The sequence below is a fragment of the Bubalus kerabau genome, chromosome 20 (genome assembly GCF_029407905.1).
Source record: "Bubalus kerabau isolate K-KA32 ecotype Philippines breed swamp buffalo chromosome 20, PCC_UOA_SB_1v2, whole genome shotgun sequence".
In the NCBI taxonomy this organism is placed as follows: Eukaryota; Metazoa; Chordata; class Mammalia; order Artiodactyla; family Bovidae; genus Bubalus; species Bubalus kerabau.
In genome coordinates, this window is record NC_073643.1 from 59,094,278 (window position 1) to 59,111,311 (window position 17,034).

General features: G+C 42.5%; 1 protein-coding gene across 5 annotated transcripts in view; it reads right to left on the bottom strand.

The window, feature by feature from the left end:
* Positions 1 to 17,034, bottom strand: part of NR2C2 (nuclear receptor subfamily 2 group C member 2) — a 110,358-nt gene that overhangs the window by 78,315 nt on the left and 15,009 nt on the right. For 3 of the 5 annotated variants that reach the window (XR_008706104.1, XM_055557755.1, XM_055557756.1), the window contains exon 2: positions 15,851 to 15,934. The exons of the other annotated variants lie outside the window; for them this stretch is intronic. Coding sequence is in view for 2 of the 3 variants with exons in the window: in XM_055557755.1 (XP_055413730.1) it covers positions 15,851 to 15,910 (60 nt within the window). In the remaining variant the exon portion in view is untranslated. The remainder of the gene's footprint in view (positions 1 to 15,850; positions 15,935 to 17,034) is intronic. 5 annotated transcript variants of the gene reach the window in all.

A 17,034-nucleotide genomic window follows, 5' to 3' on the forward strand; every position in this document is an offset into this window, starting at 1 on the left:
GACTCTGTGCCATCAAAATATAATTCTTCAACTTCCCTGGTGGCTCATAAAGAATTGACCTGCCAATGCAAGAGATGCGGTTCAATCCACAGTCCAAGAAAATCCCACGTGCCACAGAGCAGCTAAGCCTGCGTGCCACGACTGCTGAGCCTGTGCTCTAGAGCCAGGAGCTGCAACTACTGAGGCCCGTGCTTCGCAACAAGAGAGGCCGCACCTGCCACAGCCGGAGAAAAAGCCTGCACAGCAACAAAGACCTGGCATAGCCAAAACAAAGAAAATCACTTTTTAAAAAGATATAAATTCTCTCTAAATTCATTCATGAAGCAAATGCAATTCCAATTTTAAACAGCCAACAGGCTTTTTGTTTCTTATATGTATAACCTAACAAATTAACTTTAAAATATATGTTGAAGGTGAAAAGGACCACAGATATTCACAACCATCTGAAAGGCCAAGAACAAAGTGAAGGAAATCTGATCCTTATTATAAAACTTCATATGACACTTAAATGCCAATTCCAGGAGGCCCAAAGGCCTAAACTCTAAAAGGCAAAACTAAATCTTCAATAGACAAGTTAACCACTGAACCGTGGGGTAAGGATGAATTTCATAAACAAGATACAAGGAGTGAAAACTACAAAGGAAAAGACTGATGAATATACAATATCATGAAGAGAATAAAAAGGTAAGCCATGAGCTGAGAGTATGCTCACAAAACATATAAGCAAAAAAGATTGACATCATGAATCTATAAAGAATTCCTACTAATGAGAAGACAAGTGAAAACACAAATACATTTACGAACACAATTTCAAAAAATGAGGCACCCATAAAAATATAAAATTGTGTTCAATGTCATTAATAAATGCGGCAACATAAAGCCACGTTGGCCAAGAATTTCATACCTACCTGACCGGTGAGATCCTACCACACAGCAGCAAGAACGTTGAGCGTCAGCTGCTCTCATCCAACCAGCGCTGATGGGACTGCACCGTGTGGTACGGCCTCCTGGAGCTGACCGGGAGCCTCCGCACAACCAAGCAAGCCTACAGTATCACCGTGAACCTAAAGCAGCTCGTGCCCACGTGCACCAAAGACACACGCATCACCAATGCCACCCCCATCCTGTCACTCCCAAAAGGGGCGCGATAACAATCCTGGTGGCTCAGACAGTAAAGCGTCTGCCTGCACCCCAGGTTTCATCCCCGGGTCGGGAAGAGCCCCTGGAGAAGCAAACGGCAACCCACTCCAGTGTTCCTGCCTGGAAAATCCCATGGACGGAGGAGCGTGGTGGGCTCCAGGCCGTGGGGTCGCGAAGAGTCAGACATGACCGAGTGACTTCACTTTTCGCTTTAAACAATCCAAGTGACTACCAGCAGCAGAATAAATACATAAATGCATAGCTTCACCGAGAGGAAATGAAGGAACCGGAGCCCTCCTCCTCCTTTCCTGGCGTTCCCACTGTCTCCACAGCGCCTTCCCCACCCAAAACCAATCCGCGTGTATATCTGAGAGCCATGTGCTTGAACCCCAACAGATAACTTATTCGATTTCATGGGGAAAATGAGTCACATTAATCTACTTACAGAAAACCGCAGTGTATACCTCTGAAATGTGACATGCCAGACACATGTCAAGTAGTACTGGGAGGTTCTGGGTGCTTCTATCTGTGACTGGTTACCAATGACACACTAACCTGCTTGGGGGAATACTTGCTGGAAAGACACTCACAGAGCCCAGTCTCTCAGGATGCATGACCACGCTATTTGCAAAGTGGAGAGCTGTGAGGCAGCTTCTCTCTCCATCTTTCTGAGGCTACCTGCCCATTTTCCTTGGCATTTTTCTGAGAGTCTGATCACTCTCTAGCTTCTCTTGGAGGACTAGCTTTCTCTGCTTCTACGTTCCCCAACAACCTGGCCTTGCATGTAGCATCAACTCAAGACCTGAAGCTGTATGGTCTTCTAACTCCAGAGTCTAATGTAATCTTTTACTGATCATGTACCAGTAAACATGTATTTAACTCTCTACTGGGTCTTAACTATGAAAATTGAGAGCACCATTTCACAGACATTAAGATTAAGTAAAATGATAACACACACAGAGTTTAACAACACCTGGCACACAGTAAGGATTCAACAGTACCACTGTTAGCAAAGTATGTTCTGTTGCAAGGTTATTTCCGTAATGTGATTTTGATTCTACAAAACTGTAAACAGAGAAATGGTGGGGATACAAGAGTTGAAATCACAATGACTCAAAAGTGACTGCTTTCAATTCCTTAACACATTCTATTCTATAGCACAGTGTAAACACCACAGAATGCAAAGCACACTGGCATCGAAACCAACAGAAATTCAGCCTTGTGCACGAGACCTATTCACACCAAGTTCTTCGGTAGTTTCATTCTGGCCATGTGCTCTGTGTCTTGGAAAAGCCCATCGCATGGTTCTCCCTATGCATCCGTGCAGTAATTCACCATCTCTAACCCCCGCCCCCCTTATGCAGGTCAGGAAGCAACAGTTAGAACTGGACATGGAACAGACTGGTTCCAAATAGGAAAAGGAGTACGTCAAGGCTGTATATTGTCACCCTGCTTATTTAACTTATATACAGAGTACATCATGAGAAATGCTGGGCTGGAAGAAGCACAAGCTGGAATCAAGATTGCTGGGAGAAATATCAATAACCTCAGATATGCAGATGACACCACCCTTATGGCAGAAAGCAAAGAGGAACTAAAAAGCCTCTTGATGAAAGTGAAAGAGGAGAGTGAAAAACTTGGCTTAAAGTTCAACATTCAGAAAACAAAGATCATGGCATCTGGTCCCATCACTTCATGGGAAATAGATGGGGAAACAGTGGAAACAGTGTCAAACTTTATTTTTGGGGCTCCAAAATCACTGCAGATGGTGATTGCAGCCAGGAAATTAAAAGACGCTTACTCCTTGGAAGGAAAGTTATAACCAACCTAGATAGCATATTGAAACGCAGAGACATTACTTTGCCAACAAAGGTCTGTCTAGTCAAGGCTATGGTTTTTCCTGTGGTCATGTATGGATGTGAGAGTTGGACTGTGAAGAAAGCTGAGCGCTGAAGAATGGATGCTTTAAAACTGTGTTGTTGGAGAAGACTCTTGAGAGTCCCTTGGACTGCAAGGAGATCCAACCAGTCCATCCTAAAGGAGATCTGGGTGTTCATTGGAAGGACTGATGCTGAAGCTGAAACACCAACACTTTGGCCACCTCATGTGAAGAGCTGACTCATTGGAAAAGATCCTGATGCTGGGAGGGATTGGGGGCAGGACGAGAAGGGGATGACAGAGGATGAGATGGCTGGATGGCATTACCGACTCGATGGACATGAGTTTGGGTAAACTCTGGGAGTTGGTGATAGACAGGGAGGCCTGGCATGCTGCGGTTCATGGGGTCACAAAGAGTTGGACTCCACTGAGCGAGACTGAACTGAACTGAACCCTCCCTTGTATCCTCTACCATAAAGTTACTTTCACCTTGTTTTTAAGACAAAATCCTATGCTTACTCTAATGTTTGATTATTAGGGATTTAATGGCTTAATTATTGGAGAAGGCAATGGCACCCCACTCCAGTGCTCTTGCCTGGAAAATCCCATGGATGGAGGAGCCTGGAAGGCTGTAGTCCGTGGGGTTGCTAAGAATCGACACTACCAAGCGACTTCACTTTCACTTTTCACTTTCATGCGTTGGAGAAGGAAATGGCAACCTACTCCAGTGTTCTTGCTTGGAGAATCCCAGGGACGGGGGAGCCTGGTGGGCTGCCGTCTATGGGGTCACACCGAGTCAGACACGACTGAAGTGACTTAGCAATGGCTTAAGTATATTAGCATTTTTACTAGGATTATTATTTTTGTTAGTGCTCTGAGCCATTGTGAATGCTTTTTTCCCTATAAGTTCTGTTACTTTTACTGTGGAGAACACAAGGTTTTTCAGAGACGCATATTTCATGTAAAAACAAAAATGCTTGCTTTCTAATTCTTAAGAGTAGGAATCTTATCAGCTTAATCAGTCCACCAGGAATACAGGTTGGCTGAATCAAGACCAGGGTAATGTGTTATGGACGTGGCCACACAGGTACATCCACAGCAGGGACTGTGGGTAGCAACGGTTTCAAAGCGGGAAGCGCTTCAAAGCACCCACCCTCAAGGAAGAGACTGGTCTGTCAGATCAGGGTCTGAGTGCCGGTTTGCATGATCAGCATGCTCCCGCTACAACCTTCAAAGACAGGCCAACCTCCTGCTCAGACTCTCCAATGACTCTCCAATACAGAGAAAAGAAAATACAAATTCTCCAGCACGGCCCACGGAACTCATCTCATCTCCCACCACTTCTGTCCCCACCATGAGGTCCTGCCGCACAGGCCTCTGCATGGCTCCTCCACTGCGCTAAGCATGCTCCCTCTCCCGCACCTGGGCCGCTTGGCGCCACGCCCCAGTACTCACAGATGAATCGCTCTCTCACGCCACTCAGGTCTCCATTTAAGTGCAACCTTCTAAGAGAAGGCTTCCCTGAAGGTGCTTAGACAGGACTACTCTTTACCACTTCCTGTCTCTTCACTTCTCTTTAGAGCACTTACCGCTCTCTTGACAATTTTTGTTTGTTTAGATGTTGGTTATTTCCCAACAGAATAGAGTTTTCATGCGAGGAAAGTATCTTAAAAACCAGAATGAGGCCTAGCACACAGTAGGCACTCATTAAATACTTGTTATATGGATGAATGGATATTTACGAAGTATCTTCAATCTATCAGTGAACAACTGTAATTTGATTTACTAGTAATACTTTACCTGACTTCCAGTTAAATATAGCAAGTACAGGCAGTTATTATCTCTATTTCTTCAACAAATCACATTTAAGTATGAGTAAAGGATTAAAAAAAAAAGTACAAATCCACAAGGGCAAAAATAGTAGTCAAGGAGATGACAGCGGATCCCAAATACTAACAAACTCTAGGAAGATGGAAAGCAGATGGAGGAGAGGAAACTGACTCAGCATAAAGAACAGAGCCGAGCTCCAAATGACTATGGAGGGGAACACCACTGAGAAATACGCTCACCGCCACCCCGGAGCCCTGGAAGGGCTCAGTGCTAGATCCCGCAGTCCTGCAGAGGCCGGGCTGAGAAACACACTGAAAACCAGGGGCTGGCTGAGCACCTGTCATGCAGCCATGTGGCTCACCCTCGACCACCACCTCGTTATGCCCCTGTGGGGAAAGCGTGGCCACCAAGCCCCAGACCAGACACAGAACAGCTTCACAGTGAGGAGGGAGCCCCCACTCTTCAGAGTGCAATGAGGGACATGAAGTATTGAACCCCAAACCCTCACCTTGTACCACAGCTTTGAAAATATTGCAGACAAGGCATGAAGTACCCCCACCACCACACTGAAGAATTCTTGCTTAGAAACCCTGAACGGACCCAGAAAAGAAACCTGTGAATACTGCCATCTGGGGCACTCTCCAAACAAAGTGTGTAGGTGCCCATCTAATCACCCCAAAGCGAGATCAGACTGGACGCTGACAAGACTCCTGTACCAAACATGTTCGTTTTTGCTTTCAGTTTTAAGTGCTTCATTTTAAAAATGTGAGCCAACAATAAGGATCATTAGCCATTTGAGAAAAATATTCCTTATAGAATAAAGGAACTAAAAGAGGCAAAAAGGAATTTGGATAAAACAGCATCTATGGAAGCAGCAAAAGAAAACTAAAGAGCAAGAAACTGGACTTATCACCCTCACTAAGAAAGGACAAACTACCACATCCATGAGACAAGTAAAATCTGCCGTGCAGCTCCATCCTGTTCAGCTAAACCTGCTCCTGCAAAAGTGGAAACAAAGACAAAACGGGAAAAGGTAACTCTTCAGACAAAAATAAAAGAAAAAAGAACAAGGGAGCAAAGGAAAACAGGCCACAGTGGCTCACCAAAACCAAGAAACTAAAGAAGGTTTACCTGCAGAAAATGGAGAACTGAGAGAGGAGAGTCCAGCCTCTGATGAAGCAGGAGAGAAGGGGGCCACCGCTGCGGGGGGTTACACACCAAGTCTTAGAGGTCCCTGTCTCACTTTGTGAGAAATGCGGAGGAATAGTTACCAGCTATTTTGTAAACACAGGGTTTAAAAAAAAAAAAAAAAGCAGTTCTAGAAACATTTTTAAGGCGGGAATCCCACTATATACAATCCTTCAAGGGTAAATGTTTTTTTTTTTTTTGAGTGGTGAATCATCTGCTGTTGCTTATTTTTCGATACAACCTGAAATAGCAGAATATTGAGTACCGGATGCTTTGACTGTCTTGGGTGTCAGGTCAACATGCCACGGAGGGGGGTCCTTTTCATTTCCTATTATACACAGCATACTAAATGACAACTTGGGAGCCCCAGGTGTGCACTTAATATGCCTTTAACATTTAAAATAATTTCTGTTCTCATTTTTTTTTTCAGTAAAATTGTTTCCTCAAGAAAACAACTTCTTGATCTTGGGTCTGCCTGTCAGAACTGCCTGCTCTCTGTAACTCCTCTAGTCATGGCAGTCCATTCTCCTGGTAACTGCTAATATGCTGTGAAAGACTGAAAATCTGAATAGGTATATGATGCAAAATTGTGAATCAGTGGGACTTACAATTTAACAGTTTATCAACTTTTGAAGATACTGGCATTTGATATGCTCTTAATATAACTCCCAACTACATGGTTTTTCAGATGCTTGTTACACATGTTACAAATTGTGAACAAACTGAAATATTTGTGTACTAATCCTCAAAAACAACCAATAAAATTTCAATCAAGAAAGGAAAAGAAAAGAAAAAGGTTGCTATAAAAGAAAGCCAGAAAAAAAATTCTTAAAATGGAAAATAAGACAGCAAAGAAGAAAACAAAATTGTAGCAGCAACAGGAGCTGGGCACTGACCGCTGCAATGTAGTATTACTGTGTGTCATGCTCTAGACACACCAACTCTGAACGACAGCCCTCCACAGTAAGAACCATCATTAACCCCATATGACAGCTGGAGCAGCAAGGTTAACTAGTATGTTCAAGCAACTGGTGAGAGCTGAAGACAGACCTAAGTCAGGAAATCTCTCCAAAAGCAGAAGCAGTAGGAAGCTGGAAATAGGAGATAAAAGATGAGGAAACGAGAGGATTAGTTCGAGAGCTCCAGTATCTACTTAATGAGGAGTTCTGGAAAGAGACTGGAAAAGTACTGAGGAAAGAAATGATCAGAGAACTAGTGTCAAACAATTTCAACAGGGGGGTCACGAGTTTCTAGACTGAAAGGACCCTCTGAGTGCCCAGAACAATGTATGAAAAAATAACTACACTAAGAGACATCACCGTGAAATTTCAGAACAACAGGGACGAAGAAAGGATCTTAACAATGGAGGCAGGGAACAGAAAAGGCAAGAAAGAAAGAGGGAGAGAGACTCACACAAAGATCGAGAACGTAAATGGCTTCCCAAAGCTGGAAGACAATAAAATGATGTTGCGAAATTCTGAAGTAAAATATTTTCAACTTAGATTTCTATCTCCATCAAACTATTACTCAAGCATGTGGATGTAAATAAAAGACATATCTAGATATTTAAGATCTAAAAACAATTCAGTTCTGATGCACTGTTTCTTAGGAAGTTATTTGAGCATGTTATTTTATTTTTTTAAAAAGGAAAAAGACATGAACTCAAGGAAAGAATCCCAAACAAGAGAGAAATGAAGGATGACAGCTGTGTGGCTGCTTAAAAAGCCATCAGTAAGCGCTGGAGCAGGAGGCCAGAGGACTTGAGGAGGAATGTTTTCAGAGGAAAATAAAGGAAACTGAAAACTCCTCTCATGTATTTGTATGAAAAATAGTATTCAGAGAGTTCTACAACTCTATTGGAGATACTAGGAAGTATCTGTGATAATGTCATAATCCCTAGAATCTCCAATATGGTAGAGAAGTTGTTAAAAACTTATTACTGATTTTGCAGAAATAAAGAGGATCATAAGCAAGTACTGTACACAACTGTATACCAACACACTGGATAACCTAGATGAAATGGACAAATCCCTAGAAACATGTAACATGCCAAGACTGAATCATGAAGAAACAGAAAATCTGAGTAGACCTATAACTAGTAAGATTGAATCAGTAACCCAGCCTCCTCACTCCTCAAAAAACCCTGGCCCTGTCCTACTGAATTCTACTGAACATCTGAAGAAGAATTAACACCGTTCCTCTCAAACTCTTATAAAAAACTGAAGAGGAGGGAACACTCCCAAACTCATTCTATGAAGCCAACACTGCCCTGATACCAGTTAGGCAAAGACTGAAGAAAAGAATACTAGAGATCAATATCCCTTATGAATACCACTGTAAAATGCCTCAACAAAATTCCAGCAAAGTGCTAATAGCAGCATGTTAAAACGATTACCCACCATGACTGACTGCGGTTTGTGTGCTCTGCCATGTCCAGCTCTTTGCAGCCCCATGGACTGTAGCTGCCAGGCTGCACTGCCTATGGAATTTTCCAGGCAAGAATACTGGAGTCGGGTGCAATTTCTTCCTCCAGGGGATCTTCCCAACCCCAGGATTGAACCCTCCCCTCCCATGCGTCTCCTGCATTTGCAGGCAGATTCTTTACCACTAGCACCATCTAGGAAGCCCAAGGGAGTTCATTCCTGACAAAACTCAACACCTGTTTATAACAACAACATCCAACAAACCACTAATAGCAGGAAACTATCTCAACATAATAAATGTCATGTAACAGCTAACATCACATTTTGTGATGAAAAACTGAAAAATCTTTCTCTGAGGCCAGAAAGCCAAGGACAACTGCTTTCACCTCTTTCAGTCCACATGCTGAAGTTCCAGCCGGAATGATTAGGCAAGAAAAATAAACACAAGCCATCCAGATGGAAAAGGAGAAGTAAAACTTTCTTTATTCACAGATGACACGGGGCTTCCCTGGTAGCTCAGCTGGTAAAGAATCTGCCTGCAATGCAGGAGACTTGGGTCGGGAGGATCCCCTGGAGGAGGGCATGGCAACCCACTCCAGTATTCTTGCCTGGAGAATCCCCATGGACAGGGGAGCCTCGCAGGCAATGCTCCATGAGGTCGCAAAGAGTTGGACATGACTGAGGGAGTAAGCACACAGATGACATGATCTTCCACACAGAGAAACCTCAATCTCTCTCTCGCATTCACACACATCTGGTAAAATAAACAAATTCAGCTAAGTTGTGGGATATAGAATCAACACAAAACATCAGCTGCACTTCTACACAATTAACAATGATGCTCAAAAAAAACTAAGTATATAATTCCATTTACAACAGCATCAAAAAGAATAAAATACTTCCAGGGTAGAGACGAGGAGACAATAGTTATTAAGTGTTTAAAGGATATAGAGTTTTAAAAAGGGTGGGGGAGTGGAGAGTTTCAGTTTGGAGAGATGACAAGTTCTGATGATAGGCAGTGGTAATGGTTATACAATAATGTAGTCAATGTCACAGAACGGTACCCTTAAAATGGTTCTAATTTTAAATTTTATATTTTACCACAATTAAAAAAAAAAATCCTCTCTCCCAAAAAAGGGCAATGTCTAACACTGATTAAAAAATTTAAAAAAAAAAAAAAAGGCAAGGTAAAGATACTTTTAGAATAAGGAGTTAAATACCAGAAGAAATCAAATTTAGAGAGGAGGTTAAGGAAAGGGTGGGGGTGGTTCAGAAGCTTCCTGTTCTGTCTCAAGCCAAACATAATATTGCCCAACATTTAAATCAATGTCTTCTTATTACAAGAAAATGGATGTATACATACTACAAGAAAATGAAAACTTAAATGCCAGTTTGTAAGAGGGCAGGATAATAAAATGTAACGAGTTGTGTCTTTTCAGGACACTGAAAACCTGAAACTGGAGCAATGAGTTTGCTTTCTTCCACTACAGGATGTAGTCTTGCCAATAATGAGTTTTTTCCAAGTACAGGGAGTGCCCTAGGTTTTTAAACATTCCCTTAGAAGTGTGACGTTTTCTGTAACAGTGATGCAAGTCCTGATGATAAATGAATAGGGTCATAAGAATTGGGGTATTTTCTCAGTGGTGACAGGGTCTTCCATTTCAAAGATCATTTCAAAGGTATGACAAGTAAAACTAATGCTACTGTTACATATGATTCAGCCTTCCACTGTTTCAGCTACAAACTCTCAACTACCAACTAGCCCCTTTAAAAAAAATTAACTCATTTTCTTTATCAAATGTCACAGTCAATTCTACAGCACACACATTTAGTAGAAGCCTGGATCTAGCCATGCCTCGGACACTCTGTGACCACAAAAGAATAGTTTTAATTTCTTTAAGTAAGAGTTACTGACTTTACAAAATGTTACAATTAAAATTTGGAAAATGAACGTATAAAGAAAATTGCCCAAATTCAAGAAAACTAAAAACATTTTTAGCATTTAGGGTATTTAAAAAAAAGAAGCCACTGTGGGGGTGATTTGCAATGTGTAATTGAATCATGATGTTGTGCACGAGGAACATGGTGTTGTGGGTCATCTATACCTCAAAACACACATACACACAGAGTTGAAATCTGTGGTTATCAGAGGTGGAGGAGAGGGAACTGGAGGAAGGCGGTCACAAGGTACAAACTTCCGGTTATAAGATAAATGCATGCTAGGAATGTCACTCAGAACACGATTAACATAATGAACACTGCTTAATGTTACATATGACAGTTGTGAACAAGGCTAAATAAAACCTAAGAGTTCCCATCATGGGGAAAAATATTTTCTTTTTCTTTTAGTTTGTATCTATATAAGATGATGGATGATCACTAAACTCACTGTGCTAATCATTTCATGATATGTATGTGTCAAATCATTGTGCTGCACACCTTACAGCTTCAGGTCACGCTAGTCGCTCAGTGGTGTCCAACTCTCTATGACCCCACGGACTGCAGCACGCCAGGCCTCCCTGTCCATCACCAACTCCTGTAGCTTGTTCAAACTCATGTCCATTCAGTCAGTGATGCCATCCAACCATCTCATCCTCTGTCGTCCCCTTCTGCCGCCTTCAATCTTCCCCAGCATCAGGGTCTGCTCTAGTGAGTCAGTTCTTTGCATCAGGTGGCCAAAGTACTGGAGTTTCAGCTTCAGCCTCAGTCCTTCCAGTGAATATTCAGGACTGATCTCCTTTAAGATCGACTGGTTGGATCTCCTTGCAGTCCAAGGGACTCTCAAGAGTCTTCTCCAACACCACAGTTCAAAAGCATCAATTCTTCGGCACTCAGCTTTCTTTATAGTTCAGCTCTCCCATCCATGTATGACGACTGGAAATACCATAGCTTTGACTAGATGGACCTTTGTTGACAAAGTAATGTTTCTGCTTTTAAATATACAGCTTATATAGTACTATATGTAAATTGTATCTCAATAAAACTGAGAAAAAGATGTTTTTCATAGAATAAAATATGAACCTACTGTGCCATATAAAAGTCTGGGCTCTGAAGTTACTCAGATACAGCAAAGCGATCTCCCACCTCTTAGTTTCCTCTTATTTAAAGTGGGGAAAGTAATGTTTCCCTTTAGCATTAACCGAAGTATTAAATGAGGTGATGAGCTAAAGCACAATACCAGGCACACTATATTATATAGACAGGTACATGTTAACTACAAATACCTTAAAAAACTGGAATCAAAGTGTATACACTATTGTTTTCAATGCTTATGTCATAAAGTTTTACTGTTTTGGAAAGTATATAATTCTAATTAAAAAGCAGAAGTCACAAATCCTTTTAGTTTTTAGGTTTTTTTCTTTTTCTTTTTTTTATTTTGGAAAATACCCCCTGATTTTGGTAGTGGCATCTAGTTGCTGTTATGGGTTATTTTTTAAAAAGTTTTTATTGAGATATAATTCACCTACCATACACTCTATTTTAAGAGTACAAGTCAAAGGTTTTTAGTATATACACAGATATGTGCAACCTTTTACCACAGTAAATTTCAGAAAAATCTCAACACCTCAAAAAGGTATCAGTTCCACTATCCAGACCGAGGCAACCGCTATAATCTACTTTCTATCTCTACAGAGTTCCCTGTTCTAGACATTTAATATGAATGCTCTTTTGTGACTAGTTTCTTTCACTTAGTATAATGTTGTCAAGGTTCATCCATGCTATGGCATGTTGTCAGTAATTCATTCCTTTTTATAGTTCAGTAATGTTCTATGGTCTAGATATACCACATTTTGTTATTCATTTACCAGTTGTTGAACATGTAAATACTTCTGCCTTTTGCCTATTTTGAATACTACTGCACACACTGGTGAGCCAGTTTTTGCTCCCTCTCTTTTGGGTGTGCAGCTTGGAGCGGAGCTGCTGGCCCTATGGTAACGTCATGCTCACCTTCTGAAGGGCTGCCAAGCTGTTTTCCAAAGTGGCTGCACTATTTGATATTATGACCAACAACACAGGTTTCCAACCTCTCCACGCCCTCTCCAATACCTATTAACCAACCTTTTTTTCCTCAGAAAAGACACAAACTCCTGAAACTGACTCAAGAAAAAAAGACAATACGAATAGAACTACAACTAGTGACGAGACTAAATGAGGAACTAAAAAAACTACCCGTAAAAAAAAAACCCCAAGCCCACATGGCTTTAATACCGAATTCTACCAGACATTTCAAGAATTAGCAAATCTTTATAAACAATTCCAAAAAAATAGGTCACACGGTTTGTAAGCAGCAGGGCCAGGATTTTAACCAGGCAATTTTTCCAGAGTCTATACTCCTGACCACTGTATTAAACTCTCTGAATAACTTAAAAAATCTGAATACATTATACTACACCAAGTTGTTATTTTGTATGATCCATCTTTCCCAGTTTATTTTGGTAATGTGATTTCTCTGGTCTATAGCAAAAAAAAGATTGTTCTGAGTACTTGGGAAAAAAATCATTTACACAAGTGATGATGTTGCTATATCTCATTCTTATGGCAAAAGCAAGAAAAGAAAGAAGAAATTGTTAGTTGCTCAGTTGTGTCCAATTCTTCGCAATTCCACAGACCATAGCCCACCAGGTTCTTCTGTCCATGAAACTGAAATTCTCCAGGCAACAATACTAGAGTGGGTTGCCATTCCCTTCTCCAGAGGATCTTCTCAACAAAGGGATGGAACCCAGGTCTCCCACATTTTAGGCTGCTTCTTTACCATCTGAGCCACTAGGGAGAGACCTGTTAAAGTTTCCTTCATGTTTTTATTTCAATGACCTCTCACAACAAGCCCACAAGATGACAGGCACTGCTCCTCCTCCAGTTTTCTAGATAAGGAACCGAGGCACACGTAGCCACAGACGGCAAGGGGCAGGGCCTGGGTTTGAACCCGCATCTTTCTGATCCCGGGAGAGCCCACCCTCCAGGGCAGCCTGTCTGATGCTGCATCCCTACAATAGAGCTCTGGGGAGCAGATCCCCAGGCCTGTTACTCACCGGCATGGGCTTCTGGCAAACAGGCAGGGAAGGGGTCCTTCATCGTCTGCTGAATGAATGAACAACTATCCCAAGCTGACTGCTATTAACCCCGAACTAAAAAAATTTATTCCCACTCAATTACTGTTTAGCAACAAAATGATGACCTGCAGCTTCTCTTACATTTGGCTGACCTAATGTTATACAGTTACTGTATGTTAATAGTTTAAGTCATTAAGCTTAAAATTTCAAAATAATCATGGAAATATAGGGAATAGTTTAAATAGGAAGATTGCTTTTGTTCTTCAAATTAACAATGCCTATTGCTGTGGAAGTCTCCACAGAATGTACTTTTTGCCATGGGAATCAATAGTTGCACTATTAGACATGAAATTCCATTTCCTCATGGAAATAAGGCATCTGACAGAAAATTTCAGCTAGTAAATTTTCTGAATACATACACAAAGCTTATATTATCCTTTAAGTTACTATAGGGCAGTACTATATGTAACTAAATAAACCCAAAAGACATAATGATGACTTCTTAAGGCAGTGATCCATATACTAGTCTCCAAGTCTGTGTCAGCTGGAAACTGTATTAAATGCAAAATAACCCTAAATATTTGAAAAGCCAACAATGATTTTCAAGATAACTGTTCCTATCACAAACTAATGCAACAAATAAACGCAAGCATTTTAACCCTGATGTTTTCACAGCTCTGTAGCTCTTTAAAAAATGTAATATTGAAAAATCTATGAACTCTGCTTTCATCTTCAGGTAACACTAACCATGATTTGTTGATGGTTAAAGACATGACTTAATCATGATTTGCTGAAGCTCCAATACTTTGGCCACCTGATGTAAAAGCCACCTTATTAGAAAAGAACCTGATGCTGGGAAAGGTTGAAGGCAGGAGGAGAAGGGGGCAACAGAGGATGAGATGGTTGGATGGCATCACGGACTTGATGGACATGAGTATGAGCAAGCTCTGAGAGTGGGTGATGGGCAGGGAAGCCTGGTGTGCTGCAGTCCATGGGGTCACCAAGAGTCGGACACGACTGAGCGACTGCACTGAACTGATGATTTGCTGGGTGAGAGGGATGATTATACTGTCGCCTTAAAAAATTAATGGTTTATCAAAAATCTGAAAAATCTGCTCACCATTTTTACTGATTTAAGCTGGCATGTGTGTACTTATTTTTTATTTTAAAAAATCCTTCCTTTAAATGTCCATTCTTCGGTAAGCCTGCTTCTTCACTATAGGAATATGATTAGTGGCTCAAAACACAACTGTGAATCCTTCTAATGACTCCTCTTTGCAGCACGAAGCACGGTTTAGCCGAGGAGCTTTGGAAGAAGTGAAACACCACAGGGCCAGAGTGCCCTTGGCCGATCGCTTCTTTGAGCCTTGGTTTCCTCACCTTCACGTTCAGCGATCATATCAACTCAGAAGGTTGCTGAGGACTGAAGCCCTTGTGGAGGGCTGGCACAGAGGGAGATGATCTGGCCCTACTTCCCTCCTGGACACCTCGGGCTGCCTGCCTAGACCGAGGGACTTCATGTCTCCGCCCTGTCTTTGCACAGGTTTCTGACTTAAGAAGCCCCGTCAGCACCTGCTAGGTTCCAACCCTGCCTCCTGGGGCCTAACAAACGATGACTCGCAGTGCAAGACAGCCTCCAGGACTATCCTCCATGCATGGAGTTCTACGTCTCACCACTTTATAATTACTCCTTAACCAGACCCCAAGAACACTAAAGGTACGATTAATGGCTTATTCACCTCCATATTTCTTGTTGTTTAGTTGCTAAGTCATGTCCAACTCTTTGCAACCCCATGGCCTATACCTCACCAGGCTCCTCTGTCCATGGCATTTCCCAGGCAAGAATACTGGAGTGGGTTGTCATCCCCAGGGATCTTCCCGACCCAGGAGTCTCCTGCACTGGCAGGCGGATTCATTACCACTGAGCAATTTAGCAAAACTCCCAGGACAGGGAAGAAGGTCAACAATGAGTGTGGACTGCACAGAATCCACTCCCCACCACACACGGTATTAAGAGTATTAAATGTGCAAGAAACTAAGAGCCTGGGACTTGAAATTATACTTTCACAAGCCTGACAAGCATCAAACTCTTTGAGCTTTTGTTCAAGGTAAAATCTTTAAAGTCACTGTATTGTATGCAGCTAGGCCACCCTATTCATGCAAAGGAACTTGAAGAGTCCACGTTTTTGTGGTTTTAACTCGTCTTCAAAGGCAGCACCCTGCTCTGGATTTGGGCCGCACGCTGACTTCATCAGGACCGTTTTAAAGGGCGGCGCACACTGATGTACTTTTGCTGTAAGAGCAAAAGTGCCAACTGGCGAACCAGCCGCCGTCACTCACCTCAGCCACCTGCCGGGTCCCCACTCTGTGCTGCACCAGCCCCTCCGCATTTGTAGCCATGGTGAAGCAAGACCATTAGAGAACCTGTTTGGAAAGATGCAGCGACTTCCATCAGGTGGGCAGAAACCAGCCTCCTTGAAAAACATCAGTAAAAAAATTCTCCTTTGGTACTGTCTGGCACAGATTTTGTCCTCAGACCACAAGCTAACCAGCTTCTTCAATCAGAGGTACCAATACTGATTAGTAGAAACACTTCAGTTTGGGGACAAGACTTCCCCCTGGTAAACACAAAAATCAATTTGGAACTTTACCAAGTCTCTTGGGTTGTAACAGCCTGGTTCACCTCTCAGGCTGGGGGGAAGCACCACCATCTACGTGGACGGCCCTGTGTCAAGCGTGCTGAATGGGAAGGTGGCTCTCTGAGAAAGCAGTTAAGGTCGACTTCCAGACAGAGCACTAGACTGCTGTCGGCAACTACGCTTCCGTTACTAGTGACCAAGCAAGGAGCAAAGGCCTGCCGGGTGCTAACACACCTCACTCAGGAGTTAAAAAGCAAACAGTAACAAAAGCAGTAAGGAGACGACATTACTGAAGGGGGCTAAGAACATGGTACCCATTAATTTATCAATTTATACTTTTAAGTCCTCATTAAATTAGAAACACAAATAATTCAGCTTTATGGTAGTAGAAAAATTATGCCATCATTTGCCTCAAAATTGAGGAAGATCGTCTAAAGAGCCAACACGGTGCTGGTCTCTTGGGTCAGGAGCACTGGAGTGCAGGCACCTTGATGACACTTGACCCCTGGTCTCTTCCGGTCATGCAGCAACGCTCCCGAGCGGTCTCTACGTGTCGGCCGCCCAGTCGTGTCCGACTCTTTGCGACCCCATGGACTGTAGCCCGCCAGGCTCCTCTATCCATGGGATTCTCCAGGCCAGAATACTGGAGTAAGTAGCCATTCCCTTCTCCAGGGGACCTCCTGCCCTGCGGGTGGATTCTTTACCCTCTGGGCCATCAAGGAAACCCTGAGTAGTCCCTAAACCCTTTCCAATAACTCTGCCACAGTGAACCTAGGATAAAGGGACTCCACTTTGGACCAACTTTCTGGACAAGGCAGACTTCATTACTGACTGCACAGATCCATGGTTAACAGGAATTTAAAGCTCCTGTGTGACTTACTCTCA